At 41.2% G+C, this 21163-nt stretch overlaps 1 protein-coding gene across 1 annotated transcript in view; it reads left to right on the plus strand.

Moving 5' to 3' along the window:
• The window catches only part of MAST2 (microtubule associated serine/threonine kinase 2), a 354146-nt gene extending 333205 nt beyond the window's left edge, over positions 1–20941 (plus strand). Inside the window, exons 19-31 of the mRNA XM_065409475.1 lie at positions 276–408; positions 1103–1268; positions 2323–2424; positions 4041–4163; positions 5417–5526; positions 7426–7577; positions 8657–8967; positions 12483–12698; positions 14603–14829; positions 16354–16476; positions 17640–17776; positions 17988–18175; positions 18864–20941. Coding sequence (XP_065265547.1) covers positions 276–408; positions 1103–1268; positions 2323–2424; positions 4041–4163; positions 5417–5526; positions 7426–7577; positions 8657–8967; positions 12483–12698; positions 14603–14829; positions 16354–16476; positions 17640–17776; positions 17988–18175; positions 18864–20941 — 4066 coding nt within the window. The remainder of the gene's footprint in view (positions 1–275; positions 409–1102; positions 1269–2322; positions 2425–4040; positions 4164–5416; positions 5527–7425; positions 7578–8656; positions 8968–12482; positions 12699–14602; positions 14830–16353; positions 16477–17639; positions 17777–17987; positions 18176–18863) is intronic.
• The last annotated feature ends 222 nt before the right edge of the window (positions 20942–21163 follow it).

Genomic DNA, 21163 nt, shown 5'->3' on the forward strand with positions numbered 1-21163 from the left:
TGTGAAGTTTCCATTCGGACCAATATGGCTACAGCACTGCAAACATTCTATTCAAAGGTCCATCTGAACCCTGTTATTGCATTAGTCCAATCTGAAAGCAGTCTTATTTCCCAGCTGTCCTGGTCTCGTTCATATAAGTGGTGGAATGCACAGGATCACCAAGCACCATATATCTGTTGGACATTTTGCTAGATAATGCAATAGCATTACATTGTGATTGCTTTCCGAAACTATAGCAGTGAATATTGAATTATTTTCCTTCCTCTTTTTCCCAGTCTTCTGATAACATCCATGGGTCACATTAAACTAACAGATTTTGGACTCTCTAAAATTGGGCTGATGAGTCTCACAACTAATCTGTATGAGGGACACATTGAGAAAGATGCAAGAGAGTTCCTGGATAAGCAGGTAAGCTGAAAAATGTTTTTCTAAAAAATTACAGCTTTGAATCAGTGAATCTCCGCAGCATTTCACAGACTTTTCTTTTTCAGTGTATAGACTGAGAGTGTTTAATGCTCTTTGCAATAAGAAAAGATTTTGTGACCTGAAATTGCAGACAGAGGTAACTTGATGATCACGGTTCAGATAGATACATCACTCCCCATACAGTGGTGTAAGTGCTGAATACAGTTAAACTGATGAAACTATAGACTTAAAACCTGAACCTGCAATTATCTCTGTGAAGGTGCGTGCTCCTACATGTATGGGTTGGGGCCCTTTGTGACAGAATCAGAGGCTTTGTAGAACTCCCTGACACTGTGGTGTCTGTTGAATGATGAAGAGCCGAGACTTGAATCACAAGGTTTTCATATGATTCTGCACAAATAATGTTCTTTAGCAAAGTTCTGTTCTAAATTGCACCGAAGCCATGGGTGGAAAATTGGGCAATTCATATAAATGCTGAATGTTGTGATCTTTGACAGGTTATGCAAGTTTATCTAGTCTGACTGTCACTAACTGTGGCATATTTCCACGTGGCAAGGGATGTGTTAATGACAAAAATCAGCTGAGGCAGTGGAAGAAGAATTCGGTAGAAGGAAGCTGGCTTCCAAATATGGCAACTTGTAAATTAACAGTTTCCTTTCTGTCTGTCCATCTTCAGGTATGTGGGACGCCGGAATACATTGCCCCGGAAGTGATCTTGCGACAGGGCTATGGAAAGCCTGTGGATTGGTGGGCCATGGGAGTTATCCTGTATGAGTTTTTAGTTGGCTCTGTCCCTTTCTTTGGTGACACACCAGAAGAACTGTTTGGACAAGTGATCAGTGGTATGTTTGTTTATCCTGTCTCTGGAGGGGTTACCTTTAGCAGTTCACTATGAGAGAGCATGAAAAAATTGAAATCTGCTGTAATTTAGTGAAGAAAGACTACATAAGAAGCAAAGTTCATTGTTCAGTATTAGAATTCGTTTCATACTCCCTTTTTGGTAAATCACTACAGTTGCTAAAAGCTCTTGACTTGCTTAACATACACCAAATGTCATGTGTATATATGTATGTAAACTCTGTCAATATGCATCGTGCAGGGAGAAATTCAGCGTATAAAAGAAATGAGTGTTGTGGGGAGTGGAAAGAGATGTGTTTGCATTTGAAAAGAGCAAGCCGATTAGCAGGCCAAGATTCTATTTTGTTGTTGGTTATCCCGTGTAGACGTAAAGGATAGGGCTCATTAGTCAATTGCTACAGAAATGTAATAAAAATAACTTATAAAAGCAACAAAGTACATCAATAAACACTGTTGTATTAGATACCTTCATGCCTTGGGTAGTGAAAGTGTTTGTCCTTTGGCCCATATCTCATGGCTAGAGTTGGGCAAATGCTGTAGAAAATTGATTGATTCTGTTTTTATTAATTGATTTGCTTGTGTTCACTTTCCATGAGTATTCAAGTGAAAAAGATTGTTCTCAAATGTTCATCGAAACAGTGAATTTTAAGCAAATATTTGTGGAACGCGAGTTTCAGGATTTGCAAGAAGCAAGAGCTAAAATTGATTAATAAAATTGTTACCCAAAATGTGTAGGCATGAGATACAGCTGCACCATAGTAGTTCTTTATGTGTTGCCATAAAAGATCGTTATTTCATATGTATTAAGGTTCTTACAGTTTTGTTCCAACAATTACTGTTTGCACTGACAGCAGCTATGGTTCATACTGAAATTATATGCATTTTGGAAAATGTCAGTGCTCGAATTATATTAAGTACTCATGCGGCTGAATGCAAACCCATTCAAATCATACTCGGGTATAGCATACTACTTTCTATTGTATAAAAACGTTTGTGGATTTCATGACTTGCCTTTTTCATATTGCTTTATCTCCTTAGATGAAATTGCCTGGCCAGAAGGGGATGAAGCATTACCACCAGATGCACAGGACCTCACATCTAAACTTCTCTGTCAAAACCCTCTGGAAAGACTGGGAACAGGTACGGGCGTATTCTTGCGAAAAGACTAAGCAGAAGCAATAAAAGAAGCTGCAGTGCCAATGGAAGTTGCTACCCTGTTGTGAAATGCTGGCTTTGTGCTGGGAAATACTCTGCATTGAGTTTAGTGATGGTCTGAACAGCTTCCTGTCCCTGTGGATAGAGTGAAATCTGCATGTGTCAGAAAAATGCCATTGTTTTGAGGGTTAAAGAAGAAAAGGTGTCTGCTCACCAATCTGACTCACTGTAAATATCACAGCATAACCTCACTAGACAGCCATTTTGACTGCTCCAGCTCAGGCTTTGTCAGGGATGTGTGTCTCAATCGGAATATTGTTTAAACAGATTTTGCATGAAATTCTCTTTGACAAGGACAGTGACCCTCCATGTTGATGAGCACTTGTGAGCGTAACAAAATGACAACTTTTCTCTTTAGCGGTACACACTCTGCTGTGTAATCCCCTAAAATCCAAGAACCTGAAGTCTCCTGGGAAAAGTAAAGTGCTTAAGACTATCTGTAAGCAATGTATGGTCAGATTTAAGCCTTTGCAATTTAGGACTGTCCCTTTTAAGATTTTAAGGAACCATTGATGCATTTAGCTAACTTCCACATGACACTCCAGTTTCAACAGTTCCTGCCTGACCCTGCAGCTTCTTGGCACTGTTCTCTTTTTCACTAACGTTTTGTGTTTGGTTTGGTTTGGTTTCACATTTCATTTGAAATTAGTAACTCAATTTATATGTAGCCTTTAAAAAATGCAAATACAGAACAATTTCAAAGTGTACCCTTACCGGCTGGGTGGTTCAAGAATCAGTCATGTGAAGTGAAGCCTTTCATATAGAGAGAGAGATCACCAGCTCAAATCCAGGCCCCACTGGTGGTGGCTGAAAGTCATCGCCACCTTAAGGGTGTTGTGTTTTGTTATATGTAAAATGCATTGGTGGGTTTATTTCAGTTGCTGGTGGACAGATTCTATTCCACTAAAACTGCCACCACTGTGGGCGTCTTTGCTCTCAGCCAACAAACCTTATTTTTCTTCTCTCCTACAAGGCCTTTTCTGTGGACAAACCCGATACCTTTTATGAGTAGTGATTTCATTTAAAATGTCCACACCCCAGCAGGCAAATGATCCTTTCTTATTTTTTCTTTCTGAGTGTTCAAACTCCAGAGTTTAACAACAAAGGTCGTGATTCAAGAAGATATTTTTAAACACGTGCCTAATTTTAATACTTTTGAATTCAATGGAACTACTCATATCTTTAAGGGCCTTGCTGAATCAGAGTCAAAAACTGTGCACATACACTTGGTGTGAACAAGATAGCATTTAAAGGTTTTTAATTAAGAGGTTAATTTGTTCTCACTCTGGAGACTTACACTGCAGAATTATACTGGAGATGCTGCTTCCCAGCCGATGTAGGCATGTGTTGTGCTTACATTAAGGGGGGTAAATCGTGCAGTTTTTATCTGTCAGCACAACATTGGCAAAGAACCGAAGTTTAGTTTCCTGTGATTCTCAGAAAATGTGTGTGTTAGAGGAGTGTACTTTCGTGTTTTCTCCTATGCCTTGAGCATTTTTTTGTCACGTGAGAGCAATGTTAGAAAAATACCCTCCTTTCAGGTAGTGCCTTTGAGGTGAAACAGCACCGGTTCTTTAAAGATCTGGACTGGAATGGATTACTTCGACAGAAAGCAGAATTTATTCCACAGCTGGAATCAGAGGATGACACTAGCTACTTTGACAGTAAGGAAAAAGAGCTTCTCACTCAGCCTGAGTTTATATCATCTTTAATGTGGGCCATATTTCTTATATGTAGTTAATTGCTTAATGAAAGCCATTATCACCAATTTAATAAAATATATTTGATTGATATTCTGTAAAAAGTACTATATTGAATCCCAAGAGAGGAGTGAGTTTGGAACTGAATGAGAATTGCATGAAAATTATTCTAGGCTTCGTTGGTATTGGTAGCCTAGTTATATCCCATTGTCGGCCACAGCGTTATCAGAAGAGCCCTGGAAATTCTTTACTTCATTCATAGAGGTATTTAGGTGTGTATGACTTTTTTTTTTTTTGGTCCTCCCTTCTTTCTGTTCACATGAACATCACTATGCTGGGTAATGTTAAAATGATTGCTGTGATCAAGCACATCAGATGCGATGACTCCTTCAGCCCATGTGCATGTTTCCACCCTACAGTTTTGGGGTGATATTAGTTTTTAACTCGTATTTAACTCATACGTTGGAAGGAAAAATCTTTTGGAGTTGTAAAGGAATTATTACAATAATTTTCACTGTGAGAGATACCTTACTGTGTGTTGCTGGTTGAAATACTGTAGTTAGATAGAGCTTGGCTCTCTAGTGCAGTGGGGTGATCACGTTAGACCTCAAGCTCTAGTGCTTTGGTTCTGGGACAGTGACGGTGGGATACGGTACAGGGACACGGAGCTCAATCCCCGTGGGTAGAAGTGCCTTTTTATTTTCTAGCAATCCCCAGTTGACAAGCTTTGCAGACAGCAACAAATGTCCAGGCATGCTTAGCTGGATAGAGGGATACCATGGCATGAGTCCTCTGTTGGGGAGAATTTTCATGTCATAGAGGATCTTTATATGGACATCAGAAAACTGAGATGGCATTACTATCATAAGCACTAGTTTACCGAGGTTTATAACTCCTGAAAAAAGCCCTTTCTGGCTGATGCAATGCAGCAAATGTGGCTCAGTCTGTACATGTTTAAAGGAATAGGAAGAGCAAAACGGTGTGTATATTTGAAGTCTATTTGCACACATGCAGTTTTACGGAAGATATTCTTCATGATCAAAAATACTCAAAGCTCTACGACACGCAACGTTTGCAGCTAGACAAATAGGAATTGTTATGTGCAGACTGATCCTGAGAGCATCAGTTACTGTTTGACGTACTTTATAGAAAGTACAAAGGGCATGAACTCTCTAGGTGCTGGTTAATTATACAGCAGTTTGTGTCCTTGTTCATAGCTCGTTCTGAACGGTACCAGCACCTAGATTCAGAAGAAGATGAAGACACAAATGATGATGATCATGTAGAAATTAGGCAGTTCTCATCTTGCTCACCACGGTTCAGTAAGGTAAGGCCATACTAGTTTGTTTAAAATCATAGTCTTATTTAGATTTTTCTGTTAAAGTCATAAGTTGCCCTTTAAAAAAAACAATGTTCAAATAATATGAAGGGGCCACATAGTCTTTAACACTCATTGAAGTTAAGCATTTTAGACAGAAAGGACAGTGCACCATGGTTTGTGTCAGCTGTCTGTACTGCAGTAGTTTATCTTCAATAATGGACTCTGTACACATGGTATTCTGCAACGTTTATTCTAGGTTGCCCTGAAATAACAGGTGTGGTTCAAGAGGTCTCAAAATAGGTCTACTATTTATATTAAATAAAAACCCAAGTCCATTTTGTGACGGGCTCCACATATGGTCCAAATGCTGTTTCACCATGCATGTAAACAGACCTGAACTTGTTCTAAACACTAAGACATCTTCCTTCCTTGGTGGGCCTGTTAGTGTTAATAAGAGTTACATACAGTACCCCTGTATCATAGCATCATAGAAATGTAGGGCTGGAAGAGACCGCGAGAAGTTATCATATCCAGTGCCATGCACTGAGGCAGGACCAAGTAAAGTTAGACCATCCCTGGCAGGTGTTCAACCTGTTCTTAAAAACCTCCAGTGATGGGGATTCCCTTGGAAGCCTGTTCCAAAACTTAATTACCCTTGTAGTTAAAAAGTTTTTCTTAATAGCTAACCTAAATCTCCCTTGCTGCAGATAAAGCCCATTGCTTCTTGTCCAATCTTCAGTAGACACGGAGAACAGTTTATCACTGTCCTCTTTATAACAGTGAAAGAGAGTATCTCACTGCCCTATTTGAAAGTACCTCGAGGGTTGTAATATTATCCAGTCTTCTCTGTGGACCTGGCTCAGGTATCACCATGGTTTTAACTAGCATTAACTTCAGAGGGGTGGCTCCTGGTTTACACCACTATAAGTAAGACTGAAATTGGACCTGAGAATTAGTTGGGACCTTGAACAGGTTTTTACAAATCCATAAGTCTTGATTTCCTTTTCCACCTTATCCCCCTGTTATGAGTAGCAATTAATCTGTTAGGCTGCAACTTCGGTTCAGTATTTTTGGCACAAAGAGAGAAAGTCCACTGCAGTACGTTTATGTTTAGATTTAGAAAATGCTGCAACGTCTGTAGAAGGGGAAGAATAAAAAGCTCTATATTTTGAAAAGCTTGTCTGACAATTTAGCCAAATAAATTATTAATAGCTTTCTTGTTGATGTGCTGAATTTTTAATAACAGCATTTTTATTAATCTCACCTTATGAAAATCAGGTCCACAATCAAATACAGTTTTAAAAGCTGTAAAAGGATTTTTTTTTGTTAATTGGTTAATTATTTAAAATTCCACTGTACAGCAGAGGGAAGCACATTGGTTGAGCTGTGAGCAGCACAGCAAATTCCTTAAAGAGGGCGAGACTCTTTTGTTGAAAAGGTTTAGTGAACTTGGGGCAATATTGATAGAATCACAGTAATGAAATGAGGTCATCAGCAGGATGCTAATGGCAGAGTTGAGTTTGTGTGGTAAGATGTCAAGATCTAGATGTCTGCCTTGAGCCTTCAGCACTTTGTGGAGCCTGTTTAAGCAACTTCTTTAAAATTTTAGCATTAAAATGGCCTTTGTAGCATCACAATTGCATATCTGAGTGCAGGTATTACAGCAGAAGGACATATGTGACAGTTCCAAATCTTGCCTCTTCCCTTCTCCCCGGTGTACGTTGACTGAGCATATCACATCTGTGTTGGGTCCTGCATTAGCTAATCAAAGAACATTGCCAAGTTCAGGTTTTAAACCAAGCTTCCATTCTGGGAGAGAAATACCTTTTGATTAGATAAGGACTTGCAGGACTGTTTACTACATGCTTCATACAGATGGATCTTAAGTGCTTTTGCTATATGCAGGTGTACAGCAGTATGGAACGTCTTTCCATCCATGAAGAGAGGAAAACACCACCAACTAAGCGCAGTCTCAGTGAGGAAAAAGATGATCGGCTAGACAGCCTCGGTGGTCTGAAAAGTCGGGACCGCAGCTGGGTGATTGGCTCTCCTGAAATGTGAGTTTATTAGACTTGTACTTTTTATTTAATCATAAAGAAGGCTTTTTTCCCATCTACTTTGACATCAGAAACTCTTACAGCTGCTATTCAGTGTAAAATCTCTGTACTACTTGATAGCATCTCATTAAGTTCTAACATTATGTAAGCTTACAGCGAAGATGTAAAATAAAGCAAAAGGTATTCTGCTCGTAAGCAAAGCTTCCTTCCTGAGAATGGAGTCTCAGAGATTGGCCTGAACAAAATTCCCAATCCAAACGTCTCAACCTCCAGGGGTTCAAAATCCAGTTCTCCCCACATTCTCTCCTGCCACAAATTAGAAAAATATTGGTCTTTCCACAGTTCTGAATACAAGAAATAATTGTGTCCTGTCATCTCTGTTGTTAGCAAAATGTCATAATACTCAGAAAATAGAAATCCCACACACCTCTCTTGTGCCCAGAATGATTGAAATAATTGTCGGATTCAGCTTAATGGAGAAAATAACTACACAAGTTACAGAATGGGGGATCATCTGCTAAAACATGGTGTCATATGGATGCATTTAAGGTGGTTGTGATCTAGAATGTCTTTCCTACATGACACCTTTACTGAAAACACTTGATAGATTACATGTGTAACTAATATAAACTGATCCTGCTCAGGCCTTTCTTGTGCAAAATGTTGTTATAAAAATAAGTCTAAAAAAATTAAAAAGAGCAGGTAAAAGCATAAGATGATAGGTACAAGTGTTTGCATTTCTGTGCCCTGTTATTGGTAATAACGATTGTTATAATAATTTGTGTCACCTTCATTGCATTGTATTTTGTTTGATTTTGTACTTATCTTAAAAAGTTAATAAGGGAAAACAATCCAGATCTGAATTTTGCAAATACCCATAACTTTTAATGGTCCAAACAATAACCCTAAACCAAGCTTCCTCCCCAGCCAAATTGGGAGGCTTGAACCTGGAATCATATTGCTTTGGCTTGAGCTTACTCATTATTTCTGTGCTTGTATACCAATAACAACCACTTGCTCTTTGGCATTATGAATTATCACAGCCCAACCAGTGACCTGGTCATGCTTTTTTTTCTCAGACTGCGTAAGCGCTTGTCCGTGTCTGAATCCTCACACACAGAGAGCGACTCCAGTCCGCCTCTTACTGTTCGGCGGCGTTGTTCGGGGCTTCTCGACATGCCCCGCTTCGCCATCTCAGCTGAGGAAGAAGGACTTGCCCCCAAAAAGCAACAGTCAGATGGAACGTTACTATCTACAGTACAGTCACGTGAGGGGCTCCCCCTGCCAATTCCAGAACAACCTGTGGAGCGAGAGCTGCACTTACATGAGGACACTGGGCCAACAACACCCGCTTCAACCATCAGCAACATCAGCAGCTCAACCCTGACAGGTATGCACCTGGTGGGATGGGATCACTGCCATCAAGAAGTCCATTTTAGGGTGTAAATATTAGTTGCACTAAAATGTGGTTTTATGAGTAACATCTTTCGTTGGTGTTGCATGGTAAATACTGCACTAGTAAATTACTGTGGCTTTTTGTGTTTCTTTAAAGTAATTTTTAATCTCTTAAAACTTGTTTGCTTTACTTCAGTCTAGTCCCTCTTTAAACTCGGCAAGGTTGCCCAGCATTTGCAAGACCCTGTTGCGTGTAACTTTACAACATTTTAACTGTTTGGGCTGAAATTTCCCATGCCAGGTGTCTGCCTCGGGCTGAATTTTTAGGAGAATTTTAGCCAAAACAGTTCAGTTGTTTCCAAGAATAAGGTTAGGGGGAAATTTAACATGTTTTGCCCATGTTAAAAAAAAAAAAAAAATCTGGTAACCTTTTTTTGAAAAGCTGTAGTGCCTCCCTTCTTTTGGAGCAAAGACTTGACCTTTGACATCCCAATAAAATCCCGCCAAGTTGTAAGCCATTAAAAAAATTGCAGTTTGCACATGCTCAGTAGAGACTTCTTAGATTTTAACACCTAAATTCTCAGAACATTCCATCTGTGCTGGGCAGGATTGTATCCGAAATTGTAGCTCTAGGCTGCTGCAGGCTGTGCCAGGTCCAGACCCCGGACTTGGGAGCAGGGAGACTCTCTCTCCTGTGCTTTCGGTGACCCCCATGCTGGGCCCAAGCAGTATGGAGAAGGAGGCTGCTTGATTTGAATACGGGATAAGAGCAGCATCTGAGCAGGGAGTAGATTGGGAGAAGGGGCTGGGGTGGGACAGAAAATTGGACTGGAGGTTGATGAGGAGAAAGAAGGACTGGGGTGGGGAATGGGATTGTCTGGGAAAGGAAGCTTGGACTGGGAGCTAGAGGAAGGGGGCTATGCCTGGCAAGGCAACTGGGATGAGAATCCAGAGAGTGAACTGGAGGGGGCAGTAGAAGCCAGTAGGTGTGGGGGAGACTGAGATCAGATGAGGAGCCTGGGAGCGGGGCAGAGAATGGGACTGGCTGGGTTAGGAGGTTGAGACTGAGAACCAGTGGAGTAGGGAGAAGGAGATGATGGGAGAGGTAAGACAGATTGGACAAGGAGCCAGAGTGTGTGGGAGAGAAACGGGACTGGCTGGACAAGGAGTTGGGAGAAAAACAAGGAACAGCTGATGGAGAGGGGATTCAGATGGAGAGTAAAGAGGGATGAGACTTGGGCAGGGCAAGGAGACTGGGACTGGGATGAGAAGCCTGAGAAGTGGAGACTGAGACTGTCCAGGGTGAGGAGAATGGGACTGGGACAAGGAACCAGGGGAGAGGAAGAGACAGGACTGGGACAGAGACTGGTTGGAGGGGACAGGGCAGAATGGGTCAAACTCAGAGGAAATAGGCAGAAGCATCTGTGCCCACTAGAGCACACTTCCTTCCAAGCCTAGAATGTAACCAAGAATTCTCAGTCTCACCATTCCTCTGAAATCTTCGAAATCCACAGGCAAAGTGTCCCATACCCCTCTAATGGTGATCGACATAGAGGATTACAACCCATTACTGCTATCGGTTACTCTGTTAGCTCAAGTAACGGAGGTCTGTGCAGTGGATCTAAAGGTTCCAACCCTGCTGATGACCCCTGGGGATGTTAATATGATGTCGCAAGACGGAGTTTGTTTTTTCAGTTTGCTTCATTAAAAACCTCGGAAATTACCTACCAAAAAACTGTTTTAAAAGCATTGTTAAAGTTACAAAGTCAAGCACTCAAAAGATAGTAAATGGCAGAATTAAGATTGCCTATACAACCTTAATTTGGCTCCCTTGTGCATTTACGTTATAACGGTCTTTAATTCCATGATCACATACTATATTTTCCGCAGGGCCCCTGCCTCATACAGTGCACAGGACAGCTCTGCTGTGGGGATTAATCAGGGTTGTGTAGTGAAGGAGACTATTGTCTATAGACCCCTGCTTCATTTGTTTCAGAAGTTGGAAGGTGTGGAGTCAATGAGGCAGGGAACTGCAGGAAGAGAAAAGACAGTATCATGGTCATAGATGAATGCTTCCCTGGAGAACTGGATTTTATCCCTGCCTCCGCCCCAGAGTTCCTATGAGATGCCGGTCCAGTTGCTTAAACCAAACTTTTCCCAGATGGTCACTTATTGTGGTGTTCCTCCTTTTCTGGGTGCTGACTTGAGGTCTGGGATCTGATTTGAAGAAGTGCTGTGCTCACAGTTGCAACTTAAGTGTGAGCTTTGAACATATGAAGTGCTATATAATACTAAGTCCTCTGAAAAATTAGCTCATCTGCACCTCAGTTTGGACAATCATAATGAGTGAATACCTTTGACCGTAATCGCTCTCTGCCTCAGTTCCTCAACTGTAGAATGGGGATAATAACCCCCCATGTTTCCCAGGAGTGGTTTGTGAAGCACTCAGTTATTATAGTGATGGGCACCATAGAGAAGCCCAGGAGGAAATTAATAATTCTGTCCTCAGAGAAGGGTTTGAACAGTGTGTAGTAGGACAGGCCTGGGACCATACCTTGAACAGAGAAGATCAAATATTGAACACCTGCTCACTACGTGAGCACCATCCATTCTGTACACTGAATGAGGCAGGGTCCTGTGGAAAAAATAGTATGTGATCATGTAACAAGACCAGTAGTTCTCAATCTGCAGCCCGTGGGCTGCTTGCGGCCCAATCAGCACCCAGCTGCAGCCCATGTGACGGCCGCAGGGCCATACAGGTAGCATATATATTGTGTGGATGTGGCCCATATAACAGAGAAGCTGCATATGCGGCCCACAATGGTAAATAGGTTGAGAACCGCTGAATTAGACTGTACCGTCATAATGCATACACACAAGGGGGCTGAATTAAGATTGCACAAGCAAACTTAATTCTGGCATTTCCTAATTTTTGAGTTCTTGACTTTGCAATGCTAATTAAATTCTTCTAATGTAATTTTTGTGCCGCCTCCTCCCCCAAAGCATCTGCTTCCAGCCTGTGTCGAAAGGCAGGATGCTGGGCTAGATGGACCACTGGTCTGACCCTGTATGGCCGTTCTGTAAATAGCATAAAACCTAGTTCAATTGTTGCAGCCTTTAAGGTTGACCGTTCTTGCTGGTAATAAAAATAATGAGAGTACTTCCTCAAACCTCCCCTGGTTATTTGCCATATAAACAATTCTGTCTAAATGGCTTACTACTTTAAAGCTGTGCTATAGAGTTAGGCTTCATCTAATTTTATTACTGCAGCAACTTAGTTTCAAGAACTGGCTTTCCAACAAAAGAAAAACAGGTAATTCTCAGCATACAGAAGAACTCCAGTGGTTATAAATTTCTATAAATAAGCACTCAAGCCCTGGGCTTGCGTCTGAGGAAAATTCACTGTTGGACTACATGTAAACATGACTTTGATTTCATATATTTTGCCTGCGGGGGAATATGCTGTTAGGAATTCCCTATGGTTCTAATCTACTTTAATTTAAACTGTAGCCGGGAGCACTACAGATTTCTCTGATCAGCGCATTCGTAGCAATAGCAATGAGGGTCCAGATTTTACCACTCCAAAAGCCATCAGCGACTTGGCAGTACGGCGGGCACGGCACCGGTTGCTCTCTGGGGAATCGGGGGAGAAACGTACCTCGAGACCTGTCAACAAAGTGATTAAATCAGCATCAGCTACAGCCCTCTCCCTCCTGATTCCCTCAGGTAAGAAATAAGCCACATTTAGATATTGTAAAAATGTGAATGCCTTGAACAAAAGACCTGCAGACAGGACCTCTATGTTTTTCTGCTCCTGCCAATAAAGATATTGTTCCTGAAGGAAGAGGAATTGGGACTCCTGCATATTTGCCACTTACATGGAAAAGGAGTATTATTTTGCTGAAGGCGGAGATCTTGTGACTACAGATACCATAAATGACAGCTGTGTCTCATTGTCTCGATAGCAGCTTCTTTTGTTTAAATTGGCTCCCAAGAACTTTGGCTGGTCTCTAGACAAGGATGCAGCAAGAATATCTATTAAAATTACAGACAAAACAAGTTTAACCGTTTTGCTGCTACTTCTCTGGACCCGATATCCCTAACATTTTGTTGAAATCATACATATCTGGCGCATTCAGTTTCCAGGAATGTTCAGATGAGAGGGTTAAATACATTTAAGTAAGTTAGTACCAAACGGTGTGTATATAGAGATATGGATATATCTTTATAATTTTTGGCACCAGATTGTGTCATGCATTAGAAGCCTCTGTCAAGCAGGGGTAGAAAGGCCCATGGTTCAGCGGACTCTCTGGGAGGAATTCTTGCTTTGTGCCCACTACCTCCCAGCTCAAGGCCTTACTGGAAGTCCCAGGGACTCTCTTGTTCCTGCCTAGTAGGAGACCAGGAACGTCCCTGCAATTTGCAGCCCAACCAACAGTGCCAGTGTGCCAGGCCAGCACAATATCCTGGTACAGCAATACCAGCGATCATGTCTCTGTTGGAACCTGGGAGACAGACAGAAGATTGCTGTTTGGCTCCATTGTGATGACTTGCATTTCATTTCCTGCCGTTTGAGGGTTGGTTGGTTTTCTAACTACCAGCTCCCTCATGAAATTCTCTAAAATGCTTATTTAATTATCCAGTGGAGGCCCCGACAGAACTGTTCTCATCTGTCAGGTAAATACGTAATAGATGGCTCAGCAGGTGTTTCTTAATGGTCACTTCGTGGCAGTTTTTCCTAGATGAATACAGGTGTTGTGTATTCAGTTCATATTTTTTATGTTTTGTAATGTAAATTATTTTATCAGCTTATCTAAGTATAGTAAGACTATTTTAATACATGTGCTATTGCTAATAATATGAGTAACAACTGTAATAGTTTTTAGCCAATAGGCCAATTGAATCACACCCATGTAAGAGGGGAGCTGGGTTCTGCAGCTGCTCATTTGTAATATTATTTTTAAATCATTACAATGCTCCTGCATTGGCTACCTACTACTTGTAAATACTTTGCCCCTTCTGAATTAAAACCCCCACAACTTCCTTGAGCCAGTAGTAATCCAACCTCATATCAAATTTCATTTTTTAAATCCAGGTTGGTTTTGAGTTACATTGGGCAGACAAGTGACCCACACCATGTTGACTATTTATTTGAACAGTATATTCTCTAATCTAGAAACTGTCATCCCATATATATAAAAGCAGGTATCTATATAAAATATAGTAAAAGAAATCTTTGGTGGGCTGAAACTGTATACTCCAGGATTCTACCTGGAGCAAATATTTATGGTTGCATAATGAATCCCTGAAAATAGCTTTTCAAAATGGACACATTGGCCCAGCTGTAATTCTAGATGACAAACAACAATGCTGTACTAAGTACACAATAAGAAGCACTCACTTTTTTGGAAACAGCATTGATTTTGACCTTTCAGAGCACTTATTAATTAAAAAGACTGCAGGAAATGAACCTTGATACATTTGATACTAAAGGAATTTTTAATGCCGCTTTCACTAGCTTTATAAAAACGTAAGGAAGATTTCATTTCCTATTAGAATTTTAACAGGAGTTATATTTCCCTTTGAAGGTCAGGCTTTCTAATTTGCACTCCTTTGTATCATCACTGTAGATCACCACACTTGTTCCCCATTGGCTAGTCCAATGTCACCTCATTCTCTGTCCTCCAACCCATCTTCAAGGGACTCCTCACCAAGCCGAGACTTTTCTCCTGCTATCACAAACCCCAAACCACCAATCATTATCCATCGGGCTGGAAAGAAATACGGCTTTACCCTTCGTGCTATTCGAGTCTACATGGGGGATACGGACGTCTATGCTGTGCATCACATGGTCTGGGTAAGTCACTGTTTTTCTAATAAGAATGCTCTTAGGGGCCGGGAATTCTTTCTTTCAAGATTGCAAGTTTAACCTGTACTCTGTCCTTTGCTGCCATGTATCCCCTCTCCTAATTCAGACCCAAAGGAGTCTTTTGACAGACAAAATCTTTAAAAACCCTAAGGGTTGTTTCAGCAGCAGTCCAACCCCGTCACAAAAATCACAACAGCTTTTTCCTTTTTCCACCACTGGTAACATAGGTTTGCCTCCTTTTACCAGAAGTGCATACGTTAAAGCATGTGTCTTTGTACAACTCCTCTTGCTCTCTATTGGGGTTGTCACATGAGGGTCAGTTACAGCTAATTCATCCTGAGCTGTATAAGCAGTGATAGCTTGCTTCAGATCAACCCAGTCTGCTGGAATTTTCAAGACAGCCACTTGGAGTTGATTACATGCCTTAAACCATCAGTGCCTTTACATTGATTGTCCAGCCATTTGACATTCAGTTTAGCTGTGTATTATGCCAAGGGATCTTACTGGCTGTTTCTCCATATCTCTCTTCCTTCCCCTTACACACTATACGATCTATGTGATCTATCTTTGGCAATGTATATGACTGTTAACCATAATCATTTCCCCCAAAATGGTGTATATTATTTAAAATACACTGTTTTAGAGTTATAAGAGAGGGTGGAAGGGAATGGTTTCTTAATATCCTTCTATATCAGTGTTTTGCAGACCTCATTAGGAGAGCCAGTCTTTGTATGTGGTGATCATTGTTTGATGCTGATCATTAAGTAGAAAAATTATCTGGAACTGGATTTTTCTCATAATGATAGTAGCTTCCCGTGGTCCTTTCTGCCTGCCCTTGAAAAATTCTGTATTTATTAGCACTGTGGCTTGCAACCTCTTCAGTCCATGTTGAAGAGAGAGCTGCTGCAACAAGTTACACCTCACCTTAAGGTTGCAGGCCCCTATTTTGAGGTGTGGATGGCAGCATCACCAATGGGGGAGAAGCCTTGTGGGATGATTAGGGCGTCACAGTTTAGAAAGTACTGTGCTAAATGATGGGAGGTGGGAAAAGAATTTGTTTGGAGTCAGATGCATGATATGTACAATCTCAATGCCTGGAAACTAGTCTGACAGGAGAATCAGGCTACAAGACTTTTTAGCCAGCTTCCAAGAGACGTGCTCCAGGATGTTTAATTCTGAAGCTCAGTGGACTTAATTTTTTATATACTTATATGGATATCAAGAATATTCAGAGCGATAATATAATGACCAAAAATTTGCAATGACACTTAACCTCATGGTTCAAGGCTTAAGACAATTTCTAACTCTACTTAGAGATCAGGATGAGACCTGTGGGGCGCAGATTATCCCACATCTACTATTGTGGGGTTCTTACACCTTCCTATGAAGCATCTAGTACTGGTCACTGTTGGAGATAGGATCCTGGACTGGATGGACCTCGGGTCTGGTCCGGTCCCGCTGTTCCTATGTTCCTGTGTATTTTCAAGTAAATAATTTCCCTGTCATTGCCAGCATGTGGAAGAAGGAGGACCTGCTAATGAAGCAGGTCTGCGGGAAGGTGATCTGATAACCCATGTCAATGGAGAGTCTGTCCATGGACTGGTGCATACTGAAGTGGTGGAACTGATCCTGAAGGTAGGGCCGGAACATGCTTGTATTACAGAATGTGGACAGTACATACCTAAAAACTGATTTAAAACCCATTTAGTATCTGATTGTCAGAGGATTGTTTTAAATGCAAGTTAAATACCTGGCTCCTAACATTAGCCTTTGCTTTAATCCCATTGCCAGGTAGAAATTATAAGTCTCTCCCGAAGTCTCCAAAAGTGTCTTGTTCCACTTTAAACTGACATTCCATTAATGTTTGTGGAAAGTAAGGGCCTATCGGGTATAGTTGGCACCAGAAGAGATGCTCATTTGTTTGACTTTAATGATACATTTGAAAGCAGTAAACAGGTTAATATGGTGTAACTATAATAACCCCCTTGTATCATTTTAACAAACAAACACCCTCACATTTTTCCCATTAATTTTGTTTTGCTTTAGGCTACTCATGTTATTAGCTCTCAATACTATTTTCTCAAGGATTATTGTCAGCAGTGTTTAAAAGAGGCTTTGTAATAGCTGATCTTGAAAGTATTTAGCTAAATGACTTGTATTTTGATACCTCCTTGTGTGCTGACTACATTTATGGAAATAAAATAAACCCTTTAACAGTTCCAAAAGACAGGCCTTTGGTAGGGTTTGCACACATGGAAGAAATGAGGTATTTTTCTTATACGAGTTGAGGGGACCAGGCTAGTGCTTTTAGACACCATCAGTGTAGATTCATGCTGATGGATGCCTGATGCATCTCAGGATATCTGTCAATCTGTCAGGCACATAAGTAGGGAACAGGTTTGGGTGCCAAAGAATGCTGCTTTGTCTGAATTTCTAGAAGGAAGATTGTTGTAGTTCTCATGGGTAGTATGTATTGGCACCATCACCATGATATCTTGGTGCCTTACAAGGCGTAAGTTGAGGCATTCAGGATCTCAGTAAGAGAAGTCAAAGCCCGTGCAGCTTCTACTCTGTGCAGCTGAACCAGTTAGCTAGGAAACCAAGATTTAATCTGTTGTGAAAGCCTGACTAAAGAGGTCCATATTACCGCTCTAGATGAAGACTCAAAGAGGAAAAGGGGATTAGTCAAAGGAGTAAAACATGTCAGCTTGTGATAAATTAGCAATCCACTTGCTCAACACCTAGAACTGCCAGAAGCAATCTTATTCTACACAACTGCCATCTCTTGTATCCGACAGAGTGGAAATAAGGTATCTATCTCTACTTCCCCATTTGAGAACACATCAATCAAAATTGGGCCAGCTCGGAAGCCCAGCTACAAATCCAAGATGGCTCGAAGGAACAAGAAAAGCAAAACTAAAGATGGGCAGGAAAGGTGAGCTTGATTTAAAAAAAAAAACGGTGAAAATTAAATGCTCCCAAGGTAGGTAGGTAGACCTTGTCAAAGCAATTTCCGTGTAATAAGTTTATGTCAGCACACATTGTTACTTACCTCACGCGTCTACACTGAGTGAGGGAGATGTGCCTGTAAGTGTAAATAGATCTTGTGGTTTGACAAATGAGTAACTTTTAATTCATCTCCCCAGTAAGAAGAAGAGTTCTTTGTTCAGGAAGATCACAAAGCAGGCATCATTTCTGCACACCAGCCGTAGTTTATCTTCACTTAACCGCTCGCTGTCTTCTGGAGAAAGTGTTCCCGGTTCTCCAACCCACAACCTGTCCCCTCGGTCACCTACGCAGAGCTACAGATCTACTCCCGAGTCTGTACATTCAGGTAAAAGAACTGTTTATAGGGGGGATTTTAATTTTTAAATGCTTCATTTTTAAAGGAAAATACAAAACAGACACTAAACCAAATATTGAGTTTACATTTATTTGAACTTCAAACCAGCAATTGCTGTGTATGTCTTATTTTGCTGTGGGTAGATAAAAGTTTAATCATGAAAAAGGTCAGTCTTTGTTCATTATGTATGTGGGTGGATCTTTTAGCAATGCAAATGTGTGGTGTAAGTTATGATCTTTCCACAGTATTTTGCCTTTTTTTTTTTTAATAATACATAAGAGAGAAATAGTTGAAATGTGGAAAAAATCATAGCTGAAAATTTTGGCAGTAGACAGAGAATTTTAAGAAACTTGCATACTGACAATAACAATAAAATGCATGGTTTTATATACATATGGTTTAATATGGTAGTAACAGAATGTTTTCTCACTGAGTTTCTGGGAAATACCCTGTAGTATTTTCTGATACTGATTATGTGACAATCACATAGTAGCTCTGCTGGAAACAATGGTATGCCACCTTGTAGTATCTTTACTATAATACCTTGGGGTAATGTGACAAACAGCTCTTCTTACCATTGTACAAGCATAGCATGAATGTTTTTAATTATAAAACACAGTAAAAAAAAAAAAATCCCTTTCTCTTTTTTCTTTTCTCTCTCTTTTTTTTTTTTTTTAAGTTGGTGGAAATTCTTCCCAGAGCAGCTCCCCCAGTTCCAGTGTTCCCAACTCTCCAGCCAGCTCTGGACACATCCGACCCAGTTCTTTACATGGACTAGCCCCAAAGCTTCAACGGCAATATAGATCTCCGAGGCGTAAATCTGCGGGAAACATCCCTCTCTCACCACTAGCTCACACTCCCTCACCAACCCCACAGTCCACATCGCCACAGCGTTCACCTTCTCCTTTGCCAGGGCATTCAGTAGGCAGCTCCAGTATTATTCAGTCCTTTCCTGTAAAATTACATTCCTCCCCACCTCTGGTAAGACAGATCTCCAGACCCAAAAGCGCTGAGCCCCCCAGGTCTCCTTTGCTGAAGAGAGTCCAGTCAGCTGAGAAACTGGCTGCCTCGCTGTCCTCCGAAAAGAAGCTGGCTTCCTCTCGCAAACATAGCTTGGATATCTCCCACTCTGAATTTAAGAAGGAGATGCTACAAAGGGATCCTAGTCTCCAAAGTTTACAGGAGTCTGTGAATGAAGCAACAGGCGGTAAAGTTGGGCTAGCAGAAAAAGGGACACTGCAAAAGCCATCTTCCAGGAAGCTAGGTGCTATTCGACAAGACAGAGTAGAGAGGAGAGAGTCGCTACAAAAGCAGGAGGCCATTAGGGAAGTAGATTCTTCTGAAGATGAAACAGATGATGGTTCAGAGGATAGTCAAGATGGGAGAAGATTGGAAAGGCAACCCTCCAGAGGAGAACAGGGCTCCAACTCTTTTAATGATGATAATAAGTTTTCTTCTAAACTGGAAAGCAAAGACAATATGGAGGACAATGCTTTTCTAACCGATGATCCAAAAGGTACAGCAGACTTGCAGAAGGTAACTAAGCAGCCACCTACGGCTGTCTCAGAGGCACTGCAAATTAGCATACCCCAGTCAGAGTCAGAGATTCTTACCAGAACGTCTCCAGGAGAATCTGGCAAATATGAAAAGCCACTGCCAGGATCAGGAACAACAGCAGAAGAGCATAAATTGTCAGAAAGCAAACCCTTTGAGCACATTAGTCAAGAAGATGCCTCTTATGCGAGCATCAAATGCACTGGGGGGAAAAGTATAGATTGCATAGAAGACACAAAGTGCCCACCTGTGGGATTCCTTCAGTTTGAGCAAAGCCACTCTTCAGGGGTGTCACATGGTAAAGATGCACCAAAGGAGTCTGTGTTAACAGAAATCAGTCAAAAAAAGCAAGATACTAAACCGTCACTAGCACTTTCTTCTCGTTGCACAGCGGGTATAAATTCTCCGCTATCAATAAGCCAAACGGACTGCAGAGAAACAGATCACAAACAAGAACTTCAGTCTACAGAACAAAGCAACAGATTTCAACATCTGGCAAATGTAAATGAAACATCTCCAAAAAGTCCTACTGCTGAAAAACAGCAAAGCTCGTGCCACGCAGAGGGCTCTTCACAAGACAAGAATCAATTAAATGCTAGGAAAATTAGCCCAAGTAATGCAACAGGTGCTGCACCCTCAACTCCCCATGTCTCAAGTTCCGGTGAAAAGGCCCTTTCGGTGTCTCAGTTAGAAACTGTAGCTCAAAGTATGTTGGGCCCAACGAAGCTTGACGTGTTGGGTACTAGAAAGCTGGAAACTGATAAAGAGTCCCCGCAAATGGACCTGTCCTGTAAGAGAGATTCACAACAAAGAAGGCAGGAAACGTTAAAGGTGGGATTAGATCAAGAAAGAGCGAAACCTCTTAGCAGAGACAATCTTACTACAACCTGTGCACCCTACACAGAGTCAACAAGTCCAGCAAAGTCTGGGGAGCCAGCATGTTCTCTGACAGCAAAACAAAAGCCAGGTTTTGACGGTTCTAAAGCACTTGAAGCCTTGGGGGATAACAGGAAAACTTCTCCATCGAAAGATCTTCCACATACCCCTGGAAGACAGATTCTTAGGGCATCTCCTCTGCCAGATGGCAGTCTGAAGCTCTGTAAAGAGGAGACTCTGGTGCAGGAAAAAAGCAAAGAGACTGGAGGTCAGTTAAAAATACAAGACTTTCCGTTGTCACACGATAATGTTGTCAAGAAAACATAGCAGAGTCCCTGGAATACGTGCACTCGAGTATTCTACCTTCAGACATAGACTGCATGCTTGAATTTTGTAATATACACTAATACGAAATAGAACTGTGTACATCTATTTTTGGGAGGGTTGTTTTTTCATACTGCTTTTTGCATTTTTTTCCATCCTTGCAATTCTATTTTTGTACACGGTGTGCTTGCCATTTGAGGTCTCTTTGGAACAGGGTATCTTTAA

Source organism: Emys orbicularis, chromosome 8 (assembly GCF_028017835.1).
Source record: "Emys orbicularis isolate rEmyOrb1 chromosome 8, rEmyOrb1.hap1, whole genome shotgun sequence".
NCBI lineage: Eukaryota > Metazoa > Chordata > Testudines > Emydidae > Emys > Emys orbicularis.